The sequence below is a fragment of the Ovis aries genome, chromosome 14 (genome assembly GCF_016772045.2).
Source record: "Ovis aries strain OAR_USU_Benz2616 breed Rambouillet chromosome 14, ARS-UI_Ramb_v3.0, whole genome shotgun sequence".
NCBI classification, from domain to species: domain Eukaryota; kingdom Metazoa; phylum Chordata; class Mammalia; order Artiodactyla; family Bovidae; genus Ovis; species Ovis aries.
In genome coordinates, this window is record NC_056067.1 from 54,546,950 (window position 1) to 54,568,274 (window position 21,325).

General features: G+C 45.1%; 2 protein-coding genes across 3 annotated transcripts in view; one reads left to right on the plus strand and one right to left on the minus strand.

Annotated features, from left to right (window-relative positions):
- ELSPBP1 (epididymal sperm binding protein 1) overlaps window positions 1-21,325 on the plus strand; it is a 73,087-nt gene that overhangs the window by 3,664 nt on the left and 48,098 nt on the right. Inside the window, exon 2 of the mRNA XM_060398724.1 lies at window positions 1,116-1,165. The gene's annotated coding sequence lies outside the window, so the exon portion shown is untranslated. The remainder of the gene's footprint in view (window positions 1-1,115; window positions 1,166-21,325) is intronic.
- On the minus strand, window positions 9,613-20,532 carry LOC121816539 (binder of sperm protein homolog 2-like). 2 transcript variants are annotated; one of them, XM_042232245.2, is made up of 5 exons: window positions 20,403-20,530; window positions 14,179-14,211; window positions 12,441-12,581; window positions 11,831-11,978; window positions 9,613-9,721 (listed from the first exon to the last, which is right to left on the minus strand). In XM_042232245.2, the coding sequence occupies exons 1-5, from the start codon at window positions 20,458-20,460 to the stop codon at window positions 9,715-9,717; spliced, it is 387 nt and encodes a 128-aa protein (XP_042088179.1). In that variant the 5' UTR covers window positions 20,461-20,530; the 3' UTR covers window positions 9,613-9,714. The 2 variants fall into 2 exon arrangements, with proteins under 2 accessions (XP_042088179.1, XP_060254136.1); XM_060398153.1 differs by lacking the exon at window positions 9,613-9,721 and having other exon boundaries at window positions 11,922-12,238; window positions 20,403-20,532.

Sequence of the window (21,325 nt, forward strand, 5' to 3'; positions counted from 1 at the left end):
TACATGCATCCAAATGTTCGTTGCAGCACTATTCATAATAGTCAGGACACAGAAGCAACATGATGTTCGTCAACAGAGGAATGGGTAAAGATTGGTGTGCGTATGCATACTGGAGTATTACTGAGCCATAAAAAGAAATGAAACGGCTGAACTATTTGCTTTTCCTCTGTTTCTGCATTCCCTTACTTCCCTAACTGGTAGCTCTTTCAATCAACTCTTTGGAATTTGGGAAGAGCTAGGAGACTTAAAGTCCTTTCTACAAACTAGAAACTGTGATCAAGGAGAGGTATTGTACTCAGGAGGGTCCCACAGGGAGCAGTGTTAATAGCCCCCTTTTCTGGATACTTCAGTCCTGAGGAGGACAGGGGTGGGATAAGAAAGGGAATACAATTTTGGATAGAGAGATTAATCATAAACTCAATAGGGGGACTTGGTTTCAAAAAGGACCCTCTATTGGTACCCCAACATTGAAGTGAAGTGAAGTGAAGTTGCTCAGGCGTGTCCGACTCTTTGTGACCCCATGGAGTGTAGCCTACCAGGCTCTTCTGTTCATTGGATTTTCCAGGCAATAGTCCTGGAGTGAATTGCCATTTCCTTCTCCAGGGGATCTTCCCAACCCAGGGATCAAACCCGGGTCTCCCGCATTGTAGACAGATGCTTTACCATCTGAGCCACCAGGCCCCAAACAAGTCTGTTCTATTTATAACCAGTTAAAAAAAATTTTTTTTTAAGCTGAAAGAAAATTACACTGGGATACCAGCCCAGCAATTGTTTTGGGGCAATTGTTCAATCAGTTAATCAAGTTCAAGATTGACAAAAGGTTCTGATTCCGTTTGCTTGACTCCCTCACCGGGGACCTCAAAGCCTTACACCCCAAAATGAATAAAATGGCTGAGGGACTAAAAACGAAAGTTTCTTGGGACTTCCGTGGTGATCCAGTGGTTAAAACTTCACCTTCCAATGCTGGGGGTGCAGGTTCAAGTCCTGGTTCGGGTGCTGAGACCCCACATGCCTCGAGGCCAAAAAAATAAAACAGAAACAGTATTGTAACAAATTCAATAAAGACTTTTAAAATGGTCCACATTAAAAAAAAAAAATCTTTTTTCTTTTTAAAGGAAGCTTTCTGGGACTCCTTGTAAGACCAAGACTTGTTGATCGGCTAAAGGTAAGGGTATAAGTGTTAATAGGACTGAGAAAAATATTTATAACGATTGGTGTATTTGAAAGAGCATTATGTGAGATTGTTACATTGCTAATGTAAAATGGATACTTTTTACCTGGATCTCTAATTATATTGTGGGATAGACATTATGTGGGGGAATGCTCCCCTGCCTGATGTTATAAAACAGGGCTTATAAGTCTGCCCCTCAGGCAATATTAACTAAAAATACTAAAGGGATGTTCAGTGCGGGCTTCCAAGGTGGCTCAGTGGTAAAGAATTTGCCTGCCAATGCAGGAGATGCAAGAGACACTGGTTCGATCTCTGGGTCTAGAAGATCCCCTGGAGGAGGAAATGGCAACCCACTCCAGTATTCTTGCCCGGGAAATCCCATGGAGAGAGAAGCCTGGTTGGCTACAGTCCATGGGGTCGCAAAGAGTCGGACAGAACTGAGCACGTATAAAGAAACCAACAGGGTTAGCTGAGCCTACACAATAAAAAGTTAAAACTGGAGACTATATTCAGGTACTAATAACAGCAAATTGAAGAAAATATGGTTGGGTAATTCCATTTTTTAGTATCGTTTAGGCAGCGGATCAATGTTTTCAGTCATTTATAGTTATTGTTTTACTCTGAGGTTTTTACCAAATGAAGATCTTCAAGGAGATTCATAAAAAGACTTTCGGACACACGTTTCTGATGACTTTCAGATCATACTGTTGAATGAGATAAACAGTTATGAAACTCTAATGGAAAACTTGCTGGCTTCATCTAAATCAACAGGAATTAATTATATGCATGGGACTGAATGGGCCTCCCTGGTGGCTCAGACAGGAAAGAATCTGTTTGCAATGTGGGAGACCTGGGTTCGATCCCTAGGTTGGGAAGATCCCTGGAGGTGCACATTGCAACCCACTCCAGTATTCTTGTCTGGAGAATCCTCATGGGCAGAGGAGCCTGGTGGTCTGCAGCCCATGGGGTCGCAAACAGTCGGACACGACTGAGTGACTAAGCACATGGGACTGAATGAAATGGGAAATATGTCTCATAACTGTATCCCTGATTGTCTGAAATATTGCTGGCTTTTCATCTTTGTTTTCCAGAAAGCCTTTCCTTTTATGCTAATTACATACTACAGAAAGATGGCAAACTATACCTTTGCAAACAAAGATGAAATATTTATCTTTTTCTCTCTACCTGATCCCTTTAGATTTTGGCTTCTCCAGCTGAGTCTTCTCTGGACTTGATGGCTTACTGCAATTCAGATTTGTGCTCAGTTTTGTCCAACTCTTTGTGACCCCATGGAGTGTAGCCTCCCAAACTCTTCTGTCAATGGGATTCTCGAGACAAGAATAGTGGAGTGGGTTGCCATTTCCGTCTCCAGGGGATCTTCCCGACCCAGGGTTGAACCTGTGTCTCTTGTATCTCCTGCATTGGCAGGCGGATTCTTTACCGCTGCACCACCCAGAACTGGTTATAACAATCAGTGTTTTAATTTTTTCTCTTTGTGGTTTTCAAATTATTTATGCTTGGTGCCTTTCTCTAGTATGCTGCTGCTACTGCTGCTAAGTCGCTTCAGTCGTGTCCGACTCTGTGCGACCCCATAGACGGCAGCCCACCAGGCTCCCCCGTCCCTGGGATTCTCCAGGCAAGAACACTGGAGTGGGTTGCCATTTCCTTCTCCAATGCATGAAAGTGAAAAGTGAAAGTGAAGTTTCCCAGTCGTGTCCAACTCTTAGCGACCCCATGCACTGCAGCCCACCAGGCTCCTCCATCCATGGGATTTTCCAGGCAAGAGTACTGGAGTGGGATGCTATTGCCTTCTCCATTTCTCTAGTATCCTGTGACCTTATTAACATCTCTAACTTTATGACTTATATCCTGTCTACTTTATAAGATTGTTGTCTCTTGTAGGCCTCCGACAAAATGAATGATGGCTAAATGCCTTAAGGCAATTAATCACATATATAATTACATAGAATAATTGTAATGGTGCAACTCCAGTATGGGTAGAAACAAGGGCAAACATTACTGGACTCATAACAGACTATTAAGACAGACAATCCAGAGAACTTTAGGTTATCAACAGGGCTTAATTCAAAAATAGCATATAGAGTGTCCTATGACCAAAATCTCGTCTGACCTAAGAAAGATATTTCTTAGAGTTGTAGGACTAACTGGTCACTAGATTGAAGTCCAAAAGTGAAGTCACTCAATCGTGTCTGACTCTTTCGACCCCATGGACTGTAGCCTACCAGGCTCCTCCGTCCATGGGATTTTCCAGGCAAGAATACTGGAGTGGGTTGCCATTTCCTTCTTCAGGGGAACTTCCCAACCCAGGGATCAAAGCCGGGTCTCCCACATGGTAGGCAGACGCTTTACCGTCTGAGCCACGAGGGCAGCCCCATCCCAAACGTTAGTCCATTTACGACGAACAGGGGGCGCTGTAAACAAAGAATGCTGCCCACCATCCCAGTTCTACAAGGATCAAGTCTTCAGCCATGAGGACTGTGCACCGACAGGGCACCTCCAGGGGAATTCAGGGTGGAGAAAAGCAGGAAGAATTCTCTGCTTTGGACACTGACCCTCAGTAGTTAAGACTGCACATCTGAGGAATAATTTCAATGAATCCAGATTCTTGCATCTTCTCATACATGAAAAAGCCCTAAACTTAATGACTTGTGAAATCTGCTCTTTGTAATTCACAGCACTCTCTTGATGTTCAACTACATTTTTTTCCCTTCCAACAAAAACAAGGAAACAAACAAAATAAAAACACCCTGCTGTATATCCTGGTTCCTCCCTTACCTCTTTAGAGCAGTTCCTCAAAGCTATCTGAAATGCTGTCTCCCAGGCTGTAGTCCTCAGTAAGCTCCCCAAACAAAACAACACACAACCTTGCAGGCATTTTTCTTTGGTTGAGAGTTTCCGTGGATAGTGCCGAGAGTATGTGATATGCAAGCAAAAGCCAATTTTTTCTTTTATTCTATAAAGGAAATGGGGCAAGTCAATGTCACTCATGTGCTTCAGGGATATGAAATCGATATGAAATATGTTCCTGTTCTCCCTCAACTTCTAGGGGCGAAAGTGAGGATGTAGGCAGTTTCAAAGTAGCAGATCAGAACATCGAAGGGCCTGAGGAAGTCCCCAGGGGGCTCCGTTACCCAAGCCTGGTGAGAGAGATGCTAGAGCTAGACTGTCTTAGACCTCAGTCTGGGCATGGTGGACATCCCCTTGGACTGCAAGGAGATCAAACCAGTCCATCCTAAAGGAAATCAGCCCTGAACATTCATTGGAAGGACTGAAGCTGAAGCTGAAGCTCCAATACTTTGGCCACCTGATGCGAAGAACTGACTCATTGGGAAAGACCCTGATGCTGGGAAAGATTGAGGGCAGGAGGAGAAGGGGACGACAGAGGATGAGATGGTTGGATGGCATCACCGACTCAATGGACGTGAGTTTGAGCAAGCTCTGGGAGCTGGTGACGGACAGGGAAGCCTGATGTGCTGTGGTCCATGGGGGTCCTAAAGAGTCGGACACGACTGAGCGACTGAGCTGAACTGGGCCCGGATCATTGTGTGCTGTCCCGTGGCAGCATCCCTGGCCTCTACCCACTAGATGGCGGTAGCGCCCCTTGCTTCAGTTGTGACAACCAAAATGTTCCTGGTTGAAAATCAAGTTTCTTTGCTGTTCACTAAGTCGTGACTCTTTTACCACCCCATGGACTACAGCCTGCCAGGGTCCTCTGTTCACGGGATTTCCCAAGAAAGAATACTGGAGCAGGTTGCCATTTCCTTCTCCGGAGGAATATTCCAGACCCAGGGATCGAACCCGCATCTCCTGCATTGGCAGGGCATTCTTTACCGGTGAGCCACCAAGGAAGCCTTCAGTTTCTTAGAGGAAAGGGTGTGACAGCTGATATTCTCAAGAAAGAGGACAAGTTATGCAGGCTAAGAGGGTAAGCGCCAGTGTGCTGGAGGCAGAAAGGACTAGACTATCATTTGGAAGTATATTTATAATAGATGCCACCTTCCAAAAGGACACTATTTCCACCTTTCACATTCATTCTAGTGTGAAAGGTGCTGGGGGCTGCCTATGTCTTGAATTATGATTTTGTCCAGATCTAAGCCAAGGAGTGGAATTGCTGGATCATAACTGAGCAACTTCACTTTCACTTTTCACTTTCATGCATTGGAGAAAGAAATGGCAACCCACTCTAGTGTTCTCGCCTGGAGAATCCCGGGGACGGGGGAGCCTGGTGGGCTGCCGTCTCTGGGGTCGCACAGAGTCGCACACGACTGAAGCGACTTAGCAGCAGCAGCATGGTAGCTCCATTCTCATTTTTTGAAGCAACTTAGAGAGTTCCAGAAAAATATCTATTTCTGTTTTATTGACTATGCCAAAGCCTTTGACTGGGTGGATCACAATAAACTGTGGGAAATTCTGAAAGAGATGGGAATACCAGACCACATGACCTGCCTCTTGAGAAACCTGTATGCAGGTCAGGAAGCAACAGTTAGAACCAGACATGGAACAACAGACTGGTTCCAAATAGAAAATGGAGTACATCAAGGCTGTATATTGTCACCCTGCTTATTTAACTTACATGCAGAGTACATCATGAGAAACGCTGGGCTGGAAGAAGCACAAGCTGGAATCAAGGTTGCTGGGAGAAATCTCAATCACCTCAGATGTGCAAATGACACCACCCTTATGGCAGAAAGTGAAGAGGAACTAAAAAGCCTCTTGATGAAAGTGAAAGAGCAGAGTGAAAAAGTTGGCTTAAAGTTCAACATTCAGAAAATGATCATGGCATCTGGTCCCATCTCTTCATGGGAAATAGATGGGGAAACAGTGGAAACAGTGTCAGACTATTTTTCTGGGCTCCAAAATCACTGCAGATGGTGATTGCAGCCATGAAATTAAAAGACGCTTTCTCCTTGGGAGGAAAGTTATGATCAACCTAGGGAGCATATTGAAAAGCAGAGACATTACTTTGCCAACAAAGGTCCGTCTAGTCAAGGCTCTGGTTTTTCCAGTGGTCATGTATGGATGTGAGAGTTGGACTGTGAAGAAGGCTGAGCGCCAAAGAATTGATGCTTTTGAACTGTGGTGTTGGAGAAGACTCTTGAGAGTCACTTGGACTGCAAGGAGATCCAACCAGTCCATCCTAAAGGAGATCAGTCCTGGGTGTTCTTTGGAAGGAATGATTCTAAAGCTGAAGCTCCAGTACTTTGGTCACCTCATGAGAAGAGCTGACTCATTGGAAAAGACTCTGATGCTGGGATGGATTGGGGGCAGGAGGAGAAGGGGACGACAGAGGATGAGATGTCTGGATGGCATCACGGACTCGATGGACATGAGTTTGAGTGAACTCTGGGAGTTGGTGATGGACAGGGAAGCCTGGCATGCTGCAATTCATGGGGTCGCAAAGAGTCGGACACGACTGAGCGACTGAACTGAACTGAACTGATACTCTTCACCATAGTGGCAGTACCAGTTTGCATTCCCACCAACAGTGTAGGAGGATTCCCTTTTCTCCACACCCTCTCCAGCATTTGGAAATGGCAACCCACTCCAGTATTCTTGCACGGAGAATCCCATGGAGAGAGGAGCTTGGTGGGCTGCAATCCGCAGAGAGTTGGATATGACTGAAGTGCTTAGCATGCATTCCAGCATTTATTGTTTGTAGATTTTTTTGATAATGGGCATTCTGACCAGTGTGAGATGATACCTCATTGTAGTTTTGGTTTGCGTTTCTGTAATAGTGATATTGAGCATCTTTTCACGTGGCTTTTCACCATCTGTGTGTCTTCTTTGGAGAAACATTTAGATCTTTCACCCAGTTTTTTGATTGGGTTTTTTGATATTGAGCTGTTTGTATATTTTTGAGATTAATCCCTTGATGGTTGCTTCCTTTGAAAATATCATCTCCCATTCTGAAGGCTGTCTTTTCGTTTTGTTTATGGTTCCCTTTGCTGTGCAGAAGATTTAAGTTTTATTAGGTTCCATTTGTTTATTTGTGTTTTTATTTTCATTACTTGAGGATGTGGATCAGAAAAGGTCTTGCTGCAATTTATGCCAGAGAGTGTTCTGCCTGTTTTTCTAAGTTTTATAGTATCTGGCCTTATGTTTAGATCTAATACAGAGCTCTTTGATTCCATGCTACACCGCTCTTCCAGGGCTACGTGACTCTTCCCTATAAGGTGGTGCCCATCAGTTTCATTGTGCAAAGCTGAGACTGTCTCAGAATCTTACCCATCTCGGATGTTCTCAAAACAGGATTTAGAACTTCTCTCCTGTACAGGCTTCTCAGGTGAATCAGCAATAACAAAGCCACTTGCAATGCAGAAAATGCAGGAGCTATGGGTTCAATCCCTGGGTCTGGAAGATCCCCTGGAGGAGGAAATGGCAACCCACTCCCGTATTCATGCCTGGGAAATTCCACGGACAGAGGAGCCTGGCGGGCTACAGTCAGTGGGGTCGCAAAAGAGCCATACATGACTGAGCAACTGAACACTGCCTATTTTATTCTGTACAATCATTTAGCCACACAAAAGGGGACACACGATACACTGCATGTGAAAGAAATCCGGAGATTTTGGTATAGCTTTGTGCGGCAGTCGCTTTGCCTGGAAGTTTGCAGAATATGCAGCTAGCCCTACCAGAGAATTCTAGGCGAGAGCAAACTTTTGAGCAGAAAGTGGGTGGAATGGAGAGATGGCCCTAGGCCATCCTTTGCCCCCAGAGCACCTGTGATGGCCATGTAATGGTACTTTCAGAAGGAGTCCCATCTCTGCTTTGAACAGAATGTTCTAGGGGGCATCTGAGAGAACAAAGTATTAAGCTCCCCTCCTCTCCACTTCATTAACCTTAACGACATTCATACAGCCCTCATCAGACACAGAGTGGTATTGATTTCTGAGAACCAAAAGGCCATCGTGTTACTATTTTACTAGGTTTGCAGAGATGGTCAGCAGCGCTGGGCAACAGCCACGTGGTGAATCGTCTAGTGATCAGGGACACCTGCTTTCTCACAAGGCTTTCCCGCAGTCCTCTCTGCTGCCTGCACAGCCATATCCTGTGTCCCCATCCCATCCCTGCCCCTTTGCGAAGTGCTTCCTGGAAGCACCATATAATGCTTTGTTCTTTTCAAATAATTCTCTTTTTTAAAAAAAATTTGGGGTATGTAACTTATTTTCCTGGACTGTTATCACTAATACATTTGATCTTGCAGCCTTTCAACAGTTTTTTGTTCCTTAGTCCTGTTTTGTTTCTTTGCGTCTTTGTTTATTGAGGTTATTTTCCATTGTTTCTTCCCCATTTAAAAAATTTTTATTTGGTTGTGCTGGGTCTTAGCTGCCACATGTGGGATCTAGTTCCTTGACCAGGGATGGAAACCTGGTCCCCAGCAGTGGAAGTGCAGAGTCTTCACCACTGAATCAAGAGGGAAGTCCCCTCTTTTTTTTTTTTTAACAAATTGAAGATTTATGGCAACCCTGCTTCAACTGGCAAGTCTGTTGGTGCCATTTGGGTGGGTAGTGCCTGGAAAAGGGAATGAAGCAGGGCTAGAAATTATGTTTTTTTTTTTTTTTAAATACAGTTGTCAGTTACATGGAGTGTTTAGTGGAAATTCACCTAGCTCTATACGTATGACGCATGTGCTTTATAAAATCTACATGAGATGGTTAGAAGCATCACCGACTCAATGGACATGAGTTTGGGCAAACTCTGGGACAGTGAAGGACAGGGAAGCCCAGTGTGCTGCAGTCCGTGGGGGTCACAGAGAGTCAGACACGACTTGATGGATGGAACAACAGCAACCATGGATAAATAAAACACGGTATATCCAGACAGTGGAATAGTTCTCAACCATGGAAAGAAGTGAAATATATTGACACACGTGACAATGTGGGGTGAGCCTCAACAACATCATGCTAAGTGAAAGAAGCCGCTGATAGTCGCATCACACTGATGGTCGCATGTTACCTGAAATATCCAGGAGAGGGTTAGGGGTAATGGTTCCCAGGGGCTGGAGGGATGAGAGATTGGAGAATGACTGCTCGTGGGTACACGGTTTCCTCTCGGGATAGTGAAAGCGTTTTGGAACTAGACAGAGATGATGATTGCACAGCGCTGTCACTGTACGAAATGCCGCCGAATTGTTCACTTTAACATGGTTAATTGTATATCATAAATTTTATCTCAAAAAGCTAAAAGTGTGTACCATACTTTTCAAATTGTGTTAAGGGAAAGTGGGTTTCTCTAAGAATTTAGTTAACTTGCCAAAGATTATGCTGGGAGAAATTCATCAGGATTTTTATTGGAACGCAAGTTCTCCATAAATACACCGCTGGTCTCCCACCCCAGCCCCAGCCCCAGCCAGCAGTGCACAGACCACCACTGAGCTTTGGTTGTATCTTTTTTGGAGAAAAAGAGCCATTCACACGGAAGACAGAGGAAATCTTTATTGGTTAGAATGACCAGAGAAAGGATGCATTTTGAGAGGCAGCTGAAGAATCCTGTAACTTCTGCCTCTTTGAGAACACCAAGACTTATTGACTGTGGGTGAAAAGAGAGATTACCATCAGTATCTCAGCCTGTCACCTTCAAGATAGGATAATCCTTGCTTCTCCCTGATGGGAGGTCTGGTCTATCTCTAAGCTCTACGGAGCATGAATAAGTAGAACAGCATGGCTCAGGGGTAAGGAATCCGCCTAGCAATACAGGCGATGTGGGTTCAATCCCTGGGTCAGGAAGGTCCCCTGTCTGGAAAATCCCATGACAGAGGAGCCTGGTGGGCTACAGTCCTCAGGGTCGAAAAAGAGGACCGACTTAGCAACTAAACAACAGCAAAGGGAAGGTGTATTTCTCTCTCACTCTCAAATCCAATATGCCACTATTGATCATTCTAAGTTGCTGACTTGCATAGATTGTGTTTACTGGTGGTTTAGCAGTAAAGAATCCGCCTGCAATGCAGGAGACCCAGGTTCAATCTCTAGGTCAGGAAGATCCCCTAGAGAAGGGAATGACTACCCACTCCAGTGTTCTTGCCTTGGAAATCCCATGGACAGAGAAGCCTGGCGGGTTACGGTCCATAGGGTGGCGAAGCGTTGGCCACAACAGAAGTGACTGAGCATATATACATGTAATCCATTATCTGAACACATTTCCTAAATTGATCATTTTCAATGTTAAGGAAGTTGTTGAAATGATGAAATTGGAGAGCTATAGCCAAGCACCACTGATACCCTTTTATAAGGTAATGAAGAGCTCTCAGATGAGGTAACATCCAATTGAAGGCCAAGTTTAGAAACCACGGAAGCTTCCTGGCATCTGACCAAGCAGCAAGTCTGCAGATCAACCCAGGAATTAACGACTATTGACTGAGCTCCAGGGAAGGTTCAAGGATCAATCCAAATCAGCTGGGGGAGGAAGTGGAGCCCCCTTGCACATGCAAAACAGTATCGTTTCTATGCCTGGGTGCCAGCGGGGCTTCGCCTTTTCCGGAAGCCCGACAAGAAAGTTCAGCCCCATCCTTTACTAGAATTTCAATGTGGATAGGGAATGCCCGGGCTCTTTGTCTTCCTGTTACTGGTATTGTTGACAATGACCCCAAAGGCATTTCCAAATCAGTGGCTCTTTGGTGTGGTATGTGTGTGCTCAGTCGTGTCCGACTCTTTGTGACCCCATGGATTGTAGCCCACCAGGCTCCTCTGTCCATGAGGTTGTCCAGGCAAGAATACTGGAGTGTGTTGACATTCCTCCTTCCAGTGGATCTTCCCGACCTAGGGATCAAACCCGTGTCTCCTGCGTCTCCAGCACTGCAAGCAGATTCTTTACCGTGGAGCCACCTGGAAAGCCCAGGAATGGGTAAGCTCTCCTGTCTGTTGACCACACTTCTTCTCCTTTGAATCTTCTTTTCAACGGAAACTTGAAAAGTTTCAGTTCTTCGTTTGAATGAGATCACAGACAAATCATCCAAGCCAGGGGCAGCAAACTAGAGCCAGCAGGCCAAATCCAACCCACCATCTGTTTCTGGATGGCTTGTGAACTAGCAGTTTTCTCATTTTTGAATGGTTGACAACAATGGTTGTACTTCCAATGAAGGAAAAGGCAATATAATAGAGAACCAGAAATAATATATATATTTTTTAAAGGTTGAAAGAAAAACAAAAATCACAAGGTAACTCCTATTTTGTGACTCCTGAAAATTATATGAGATTCATTTATGTATTTATTTTTTGGCCATGCCTTGGGGCATGTGGGATCTTATTTCCCTGACCAGGGATCGAACCCACACATCCTGGAGTGGAATCTCAGAGTCTTAACCGCTGGACTGTCAGCAAAGTCCCTTCTTGTTTATAGTTTATTTTTAATTTTGTTGAGACTCAAATTTAAAGCCTATAAATAAAGTCTTATGGAAACACACCCATATTTGTTGTTATTTTTATTACCTGTGGCTGTTTTTGTGCTCCATGGCAGAACTGAGTATGGCTTGTACAGCCTAAATTACTGACTAGTAGGTTCTTGACAGGGAATGTTTGCTGACCCCTGATCTAAGCCATCACAAGAAAATCTCGACCTCAAGCTTCCCTTTCCATTAACCCAGAGGATCTCCTTTAAGATATCTATAAGACCCCCCACTGCATCCTTCCGCAACCAACTTACTGGTGAGGGGAGCACTGTTTCCATTTTCCGTCTTTGTTATAATCTCTTGTCAGTGAACACCAACTCCGACTCAAAACATAGCCTTCCTTGGTGCACTTATAAAAATATTTATTTCTGAACAAGAAAGGGAAGGTACAGCTTGGGGGATCTGCAAAGAAAGAGTGGAGCAGAAGGAGAAATATGAGCATAAAAAGTCTTAGCCTTAACCCTCGCTGCGCTCACAACACACTCTTTCTCTACCACACAGAACTGTTTTCAAGGCGGTTAAACCTCATCAAGGGCTTCTGGGCTGGCTCAGTGATAAAGAGCCCGCCTGTCGATGCGGAGGATACAGGAGACACAGGTTCAATCCCTAGGCTGGGAAGATCCCCTGGAGACAGAAGCGGCAACCCACTCTAGTCTTCTTGCCTGGGGAAATCCCACGGACAGAGGAACCTGGTGGGCTACAGTCCACGGGGTCACAAAGAATCAGATACGACTTAGCAACTAAACAACAACCACCACCCTATAAAGAGTCAGGATTTGGACGCAGGTTTATCTGACAGCAAAAAGCATGTAGCCAGCTGCTTCCTGGATCCTAGTCATCTAAACGCACCCTAGGGATGCTCACCTTCCGCGGTGCAGTACCGCCATCTACCTTGGAATATCTTGTCGATGGAGCACCAGGCATAGTCACTGCGGACAGAGATGCAGTTGTAGTAGATGATGTCATCGTACATGAATGGAAAGATACAGGAATAGTTATGAAACACTGGGAAAGAGAAAACAAACACGCTGACAAAAGGGAACTGACTTTCTGACTCAGTCTGTCACACTTGATGGCACCCACCTCCCTCACATTCACACGTGGCTCGTCTCTCTCCCTGCCTCCTCGGCGTCTGGCACAAAAATAGCCAAGTGAGTATCAGAGCAAGCCTGTTTCATCCCGGACCTGGAAGCAGACTGGAGTCCCTGGCTTCCTTTTCATGGAAGTCCTCTACCCACCGTGCACCAGACCCAAGACGCAATTCTAGAGTCTTTCTTAGCATCGTTTTTTTTTTTTTTTTCTCTCTCTCTCGTAGGAAAAGAAACCTCTTAGCCTGTCACAGTTTGTCCCTAGATATCTCTCAAAGCTGACCACTTGTCTTGACTACTCAGTGACTTATTTCTGGATGCTTCTAACTGATTTGACCCAGCTCTTCTTCACACTGCAGCAAATATCTTCATTCTTGAATACCAACCTGACTCTGCCACAGCTCTGTTCATATGCCATTACTCTTTTTTTTTTTTTTAATTATTTATTTATTTGGCTGCACTGGGTCTCCATTGCAGCATGTGAGCTCTTAGGCACAGTATGTGGGATGTAGTTCCCCGACTAGGGATCGAACCTGGGCCCCCTGCATTGGGAGCATGGAGTCTTAGCCGTGAAGTTGCTCCATTACTCTTAGGATAAGAAACAGCATTGAAGTGGCTTATGACATCCTACTTGACCTGGTTCCCAACTGCACCTCCAGCCTCACCTTGGACCACCCTTCCTTGGGCTCTCTCTGCTCAAGCTTTGTAAGGTCTCCCAAGTGTACCGCCGTCTTTCTTGTCTTGGGGATTTATAGATGTGATCTCTGATTGGCAAGAACATCACACACCCTCTGCCTGTTTACCCTCCCTTGACGTTCATCCTAAATGTAAATCTCCAAGGAACTCCCTTGAACATCCAGTCTGTGCCGGATCCACTTGCACAGAACTTCCTTACAAGCTCCCTTATACTTCTTATAAGGTCTTGTATTTATTTAACATGGAGTGACTCGTTCAGTGTCTCTCTCATTTGTCAGATGTGACCACATATATATTGTTCAACGATAGACCCATGGTATCAACTGACAGGTCAGGACTGGTCCAGAGAAGAAACTTAACCTACAAATGATAAAATCCACAAATGCTGATGTTAATTTCAGTGGAGAAGAGAGTACTTTTCCAGAGGAGCATGGGAGAGGATCTTGGAGGGCTGACTTAACTAGGTCTTGAAATATATGCTTTGGCTACCATGATCAGGGAGGGCCTTTTATGCCAGAAAAACAGTGAATGAGGAATTTCCCTTGGTTTCCAGTGGTTAAGACTCAGTGTTTCCACGGCAGGGGGCATGGGTTCAATCCCCCTACGGGGAACTAAGGTCCTTCTGCGGTGGGCAGTGTAGCCCAAAATAATTAACTAAAGAAAGAAAGAATGAAAAAAAGAATAGTGAATGAGAGTACAACAGCAGGGAAGTAAGGGCCAGGAACTTTCGAAAGGTAACATTGTTTCATGGGTGGGGTGAGATGGGGCCTCGCATTTGAGATGCTAACAGAAAAAAAAAAAAAAAGATGTCTCCTTACCTGGGAATGGAGGAGAGATACGGACAATCAAGTCTGAAAGAGGAAAAAAAAAAAAAGGCAAAATTTAGACCACCTCCTAAAATACTCTATTCGCAGACAAATGGCAATTACAGGTACCTTGAAGTTGATGGAGCCAACTGCTCTCCTGTTACAGAAAATCTGTCACATTTTGGATGACTTATGGTTACTTCTAATTTGGACGAGGGGTTTATGTTCACCCAAGTTCAGTTCAGTTCAGTTCAGTCGCTCAGTTGTGTCCGACTCTTTGCAACCCCATGAATCGCAGCACGCCAGGCCTCCCTGTCCATCACCAACTCCCGGAGTTCACTCAGACTCATGTCCATTGAGTTAGTGATGCCATCCAGCCATCTCATCCTCGGTCGTCCCCTTCTCCTCCTGCCCCCAATCCCTCCCAGCATCAGAGTCTTTTCCAATGAGTCAACTCTTCGCATGAGGTGGCCAAAGTACTGGAGTTTCAGCTTTAGCATCATTTCCTCCAAAGAAATCCCAGGGCTGATCTCCTTCAGAATGGACTGGTTGGATCTCCTTGCAGTCCAAGGGACTCTCAAGAGTCTTCTCCAGCACCACAGTTCAAAAGCATCAATTCTTTGGCGCTCAGCTTTCTTCACAGTCCAACTCTGACATCCATACGTGACCACTGGAAAAACCATAACCTTGACTAGATGGACCTTTGTTGACAAAGTAATGTCTCTGCTTTTGAATATACTATCTAGGTTGGTCATAACTTTTCTTCCAAGGAGTAAGTGCCTTTTAATTTCATGGCTGCAATCACCATCTGCAGTGATTTTGGAGCCCAGAAAAATAAAGTCTGACACTGTTTCCACTGTTTCCCCATCTATTTCCCATGAAGTGATGGGACCGGATGCCATGATCTTCGTTTTCTGAATGTTGAACTTTAAGCCAACTTTTTCACTCTCCTCTTTCACTTTCATCAAGAGGCTTTTTAGTTCCTCTTCACTTTCTGCCATAAGGGTGGTGTCATCTGCATATCTGAGGTTATTGATATTTTTCCTGGCAATCTTGATTCCAGCTTGTGCTTCTTCCAGCCCAGCATTCTCATGATGTACTCTGCATATAAGTTAAATAAGCAGGGTGACAATATACAGCCTTGACATACTCCTTTTCCTATTTGGAATCAGTCTGTTGTTCCATGTCTGGCTCTAACTGTTGCTTCCTGACCCGCATACAGTTTTCTCAAGAGGCAGGTCAGGTGGTCTGGTATTCCCATCTCTTTCAGCATTTTCCACAGTTTATTGTGATCCTCACAGTCAAAGGCTTTGGCATAGTCAATAAAGCAGAAATAGATGTTTTTCCGGAACTCTCTTGCTTTTTGGATGATCCAGCGGATGTTGGCAATTTGATCTGTGGTTCCTCTGCCTTTTCTAAAACCAGCTTGAACATCAGGGAGTTCACGGTTCACGTGTTGCTGAAGCCTGGCTTGGAGAATTTTGAGCATTACTTTACTAGCGTGTGAGATGAGTGCAATTGTGCGGTAGTTTGAGCATTCTTTGGCATTGCCTTTCTTTGGGATTGGAATGAAAACTGACCTTTTCCAGTCCTGTGGCCACTGCTGAGTTTTCCAAATTTGCATAGTGAGTGCAGCACTTTCACAGCATCATCTTTCAGGATTTGAAATAGCTCAACTGGAATTCCATCACCTCCACTAGCTTTGTTCATAGTGATGCTTTCTAAGGCCCACTTGACTTCACATTCCAGGATGGACAGTCCATTAATTCAGGGATGAGCACTCACTGTTCATCAGGTCTTTCTTTGTGTAAGTCAGGATAAATCCACCCCATCCAAGGTCACTCAACTTTGACCCATTGGTTGAAATTCCACAGGTCTGAAAGCTGGATGGAACATCTAGCTTTTGCCCACATGCCAACATTGCAGGAAAACAACCTGTTTGTCTGTTCAGTGCTAGAGGCTGAATATTTATAGCAGCCTTGGTGATTTTGTTTGATTTCATTTTTCACGTCATTTTGCTCTTTTATCATCCCTGAGCCTGTTTCAGGAAGTGTCTCAGCGGCATTTCCACTGTCATAAAAGTCAGGTTGAAAGTGAAAGTCACTCAGTCATGCTCGACTCTTTGCAACCCCATGGACTATACAGTCCATGGAATTCTCCAGGCCAGAATACTGGAGTGGGTAGCTGTTCCCTTCTCCAGGGGATCTTCCCAACCCAGGGATTGAACCCAGGCCTCCTGCATTGCAGGCGGATTCTTTACCAGCTGAGCCACCAGGGAAGCCCAAGAATACTGGAGTGGGTAGCCTATCCCTTCTCCAGGGGATCTTCCCAACCCAGGAGTCGGACCAGGGTCTCCCACATTGCAGATGGATTCTTTACCAGCTGAGCTAGCAGGGAAGCCCTAAAGTCAGATTGGACCCAATTAAAGACTAGAAAGGAGATACACAGACCTGTTAACCAACAACATTAGCTTATATTTGATTGGCCGTTCCTATGTTCCAGCCATTGTCCTCAGTTGCTCTTCACAACAACTCTATGAAGGAGAGATTATAATTGAGAACACTCTTCTCCTCCCTGCCTCACCAAAGTTTTATGGAGGCGAAAACATAGGCAACGGGAAACTACTGGAAGTTATATGACCACTGACTGGTGGGAACAAGGTTCCAACCCAGGAAGTCCTGCTATGGAGACTGCGTTCTGGACACAATATTGATATTATCTTGGAATTGTCACCTACCTGTGCAAGTGACTTAACTAATATACTTCACTCTCCTGATCTTTGATATGGTGATGCTAACTCATAAGTCTGTGCAAGACTCTATACCTCAGGAGCTATGGCATGGTAATACGTCATCTGTGTTAGCCAGTAGCAGCCCTGCTTTTCAGAAAGTAGCTGAGAAGTTGTCTACGTTTTCAAAGTCGTGATTAGATAAATGATTGTTCTGGGTGGTTTCCTGTGCTTAATGCCTTCTGCTAATTATCTCACCGACATCATGCTTACAACACTACTGTAAGATTGGTATTATTATGTGTTATTGTGGAGCCCTGTACTAGGGTCACAGGTGTGGAGCCTTACACCAAGGTCACAGGACAAAACTTTCCAGAATTAACCAAGCCCCCTAGCAACTGTTGCCATGAGCCTACTCACCTAAACTGACCAGCTCCTTGACCCCATATTAGGTAAAGTACCTACCTTATAGCATCCTAACCACTCACTCAATGCCACACCCCTCCTGTTGGAATTTTCTGTCTTGGGGCTATAAACATTGGCCACTAGCCCACCAGCATCTCCCACTATAATAAGCTCTATTCTCCTCTCATTGTGGCTCGGGTCTAGAAATTCTTTTCCAACCCTCGCACATGCCAGGACAATAATATTTATAGATTGCAGAGTATTAATGATGATCTCTGCAGTGGAGGCTTAGAGAGGGGGGGGGGAATCACTGTTCAAAAGCCAGAGAGCTTGTGAGATAGATCGCTAGTCCAGGTTCGATGCATGAGGCAGGGCGCTCAGGGCTGGTGCCCTGGGACGACCCTGAGGGATGGGATGGGGAGGGAGGTGGAGGAAGGGTCAGGATGGGGAACACATGTACACCCATGGCTGACTCATGTGAATGTATGGCAAAAACCACCACAATATTGTAATGCAATTAGCCTCCAATTAAAAAAAAAAAAAAGCCAGAGAAAAGAAGCAGTTCAGGTACTCTGGCTGCAGAAAATGAGCCTCTGAAATAGTCCTGCCTCTAGGGGGTTGCTGTTTCCAATTCTGAACCTTTTCCAGGTGGTGCCACCCCAAAGCTGAAACTCCACTCTGGGCAGATAAGGGTCATTTTAGGATAAAACCATGGGTACTTAGCAGCTTTCCTTGTGGCTCAGATGGTAAAGAATTTGCCTGCAATGTGGGAGACCGAGTTTCCATCCCTGGGTTCCCCGGAGGAGGGCAGGGCAACCCACTCCAGTGTTCTTGCCTGGAGAATTCCATGGACAGAGGAGCCTGGCTACAGTCCATGGGGTTGCAAATAGTCGGACATGGCTGAGTGACTACATTTTCTTTTCTTTCTATGGGTACTTAAATTTCGTTATAAATGCTAACGGTAGCTGGGTGAGTTTTCTGCTTTGTTCAGCCACGGCAGTTAACCTTTACACCCTCTTATCTCTACAGTTTTTAATCTTCATGGCCTTCTCCTCATTTTACAGATGAAAGAGCAGAAAGAGACTTTCACTGAAACCTTTCCCACACAGTCAAAAAAAAAAAAAAAGCAATGCAGCCTGAACTCTTGCCCAGCTCTGTCTGATTTCAGGAAATAAGTTATTTGTTTTACAAACCTGGAAACGATCCTTTGACGTTTCATCTGCTAATACTGATGAACAAAACTAAATCTTTACGGATCTTCTGTGGTTGTGCTTTATGCCCTCACCACATTGTATGCCTGGGCAGATATTACCATCTTTATCATCAGATCCCCTTCTCCTCCCCTTCCCTTCCTCTCTCCCCTTCCCTCCCCACTCTTCCTCCTTCTCTTGCTCCAGCTGATGATGAGAATAAATGCCACCACCAATCGACTGAGGAATTCCAGTATGCCCAGTGTGTTCTGAGAAAGAGGAAGCTAAAGGCAGCCCTCTCCCCTCGACTCCAGCCCCCTGACATCTGAAGGCTGACTGAGCACTCGGGGCTTGCTAGCCCTGTCCTTCTCCAACCAGGCATCAATCACTCAGGTGTACTCTGAGATCATGAGAAACTGAGATAAGGCAAGAGCTCTTGGGCACTGTGTGGAAGTACAGACTAACGCGTGCTCACCAGGTCGCAGACTACCAGACCCTTCCTCCCTTTGTCCAAAAACAGTGACCGCTGCCTCTTTGTCAATTACACCTTTCCCATGCGGTTCTGTCTTCACTCCAGAGAAGATTAACCGAGATACCCAAGCATAACATTGCCTCCAATTTCTGATCACATCCGATCTTGGGTGAGATCCGGCTTCCTTAACCTAAGACTCTCCCGCTACAGTTTCCCACCAGGAGCCCAAACCCTAGAATAGATCCTAACACCCTCTTCCTGAGACACCCCATGGTATATCCTAGGCCGTGCGGTCTTCCTGGTTCCAATGAGTGAGAAACCAGTTTGTTCAGCACCCTTGTGTTCCCGGTGGGCTTGGGTTCGATGCAGGTCATTGACAGTTCCAACGATTTTACCTACCTTTTCTATGTAATCCTTACAACAATGATAAGAGATAAAGATCATTTGCCCTCTAATGAATTTGTGTTCTGGAGAGGGAATACACTGAGTTCAAACTTCCAATGGATTATGAAAAGGAAATCATGTCAGTCTTTTCAGCCACCTCCATCTCTAGCCTCCCCACAGATAACCATGTTGTAATTCCTGTGAAACCTACAGAGATAGGTCATGAATATTCAATGTATGTATCAATAACATTTTACTCCCTTTTTAGACAAAGGAGAACTTGGCTTACATCCTGTTTATTTGAAGCTTACTCTCTTAACAAAAGATCTTGGTAAACTTTCTAAAGCAATACATAATAAGCTTCATTCTTTCTTTCCTCCTTCCCTCCTCTTTCTCTCCCCTTTCTTCCTTCTTTCTCTCCTTCCTTCTCTCCCTTTCATGGTAGTAAGAACCCTTCACATGAGATCTACCTTCTTTACAAACTTTTGAGGGCACACACCAATAACTGCTAGCTATAGACATCATGTTTTCCAGCAGACCTCTGGAACTTATTCATCTTGCGTTATGGAAATCTTTCACCCATTAAGCAAACTCCCCATTGCCCCTTCTCCCCAGCCCTTGGCTCTCACCAATTCTATTAGTGTGACTATTTTAGCTACTTCATCTAAGTAGAAACACGCTGTATTTGTCCTTTTGTGACTAGCTTATTCCACTTGGCATTACGTCCCCCGGGTTCATCTGTGCCGTTCCATTCGACAGGACGTCCAGGCTTCCTCCTTCCTGAAGTATGATAACCATTATACAGATGAGAAGCTTGAGGCTTAAAGAGAAGCAAAGTGATCTACTGATGATCACGCAGCCAGCAAGAGGAAGAGCCAGGATTTGAACCCAGGATACTTGAAATCTTCGATTTGGCACTAACCATTAGGCTCTATTTAAAAGATACCATGAACATTGGCTAGAATCTGTTTCCTGCCCATCTCACTCCAGACCCCCACCTCCTAGGTCTCACCTTCCTCATCTATCCTCCCCTCCCTGATGCCTCTGGTGCCCTCACCTGATTTCAGCCCATGCAGGCAGAGGGCCAGGGACAGCCACCTCACCGGGTTTCCCATCACTCCCAGTGAACCGCAGGTGGCCTGCCCAGTAGCGCGCGTCGCTTCTGGCTTTATGCCCTCCAGTTTCTGCTCCTCCTACCCCTGCTCTTCCGACTATTCACAGACTCACTCCCCAGCCTTTTCTCCCATGCCCCGAATCCCAGGCTGCCTACAAAAACCAGGAACAACCATCTCAGAAAGCTCTCTAGCAGCAGTCTGGAAGTGTGGTCCCTGGACCAGCTCCACCATCTTCACCTGCAAACTTGTTAGAAATGCAGGTCCTTTGGCCCCCGCAGCAGACCTGCCAAAACACCGAGGCTGAGACCAGTTGCCTGTGTTGCAACAACTCACCTCCTGATGAGTCCAGTGTTCGAAAAGGTTTGAGAACCACTGCTTTAAAGCTTGCTTCACACTTCCTTACCCATTTCATATCATCTACTCCCTTGATTATAAAAAACAAAAAAGTCTAATACAACAGTGTCAAGCAACGATACCCCAATAAGAAATATCATTAAGAATTTCCAAAAGAAAAATGTATTTGTTTTCTATCCCTGATTTAATAGAAAATCTTGCAATAATTTAACCAAAGTTTATCAGCCTGGACTTTGGGGAAAAATAGAGACACAGAGAGAGAAAGTCCAGTAAGAAAGGGAAAGTCATCTTCAGCTTCCTGAATGAGTAAGGCTCAGAAAGGCTAGGCATCGTGCCTTGTGCTCAGCCAGTATGTGGAAAGGATGGATCTTGGTCCACTTTAGAATTCCTCTCCCACCTGCCATGTCTGGAGGGATCTGGGAAGAGTGCTTTATAAGAGAGAAGAGACTAGAAGAGTGACTTCCCCGAAGGAGGCGGGTGTCTTGCTGGACTCCCTGAGGCAATCCAAGAT

Bases quoted from the DNA above. Each gene is read 5' to 3' on its own strand.
- LOC121816539 (XM_042232245.2), bottom strand. From the start codon at position 20,460: ATGGGAAACCCGGTGAGGTGGCTGTCCCTGGCCCTCTGCCTGCATGGG. The intron at 12,582-14,178 runs GTAAGGAGACAT...TCTCTTTCCCAG, and splicing joins TATCTCTCCTCCATTCCCAG to TGTTTCATAACTATTCCTGT. The intron at 11,979-12,440 runs GTGAGCATCCCT...CTTTCTTTGCAG, and splicing joins GCGGTACTGCACCGCGGAAG to ATCCCCCAAGCTGTACCTTC.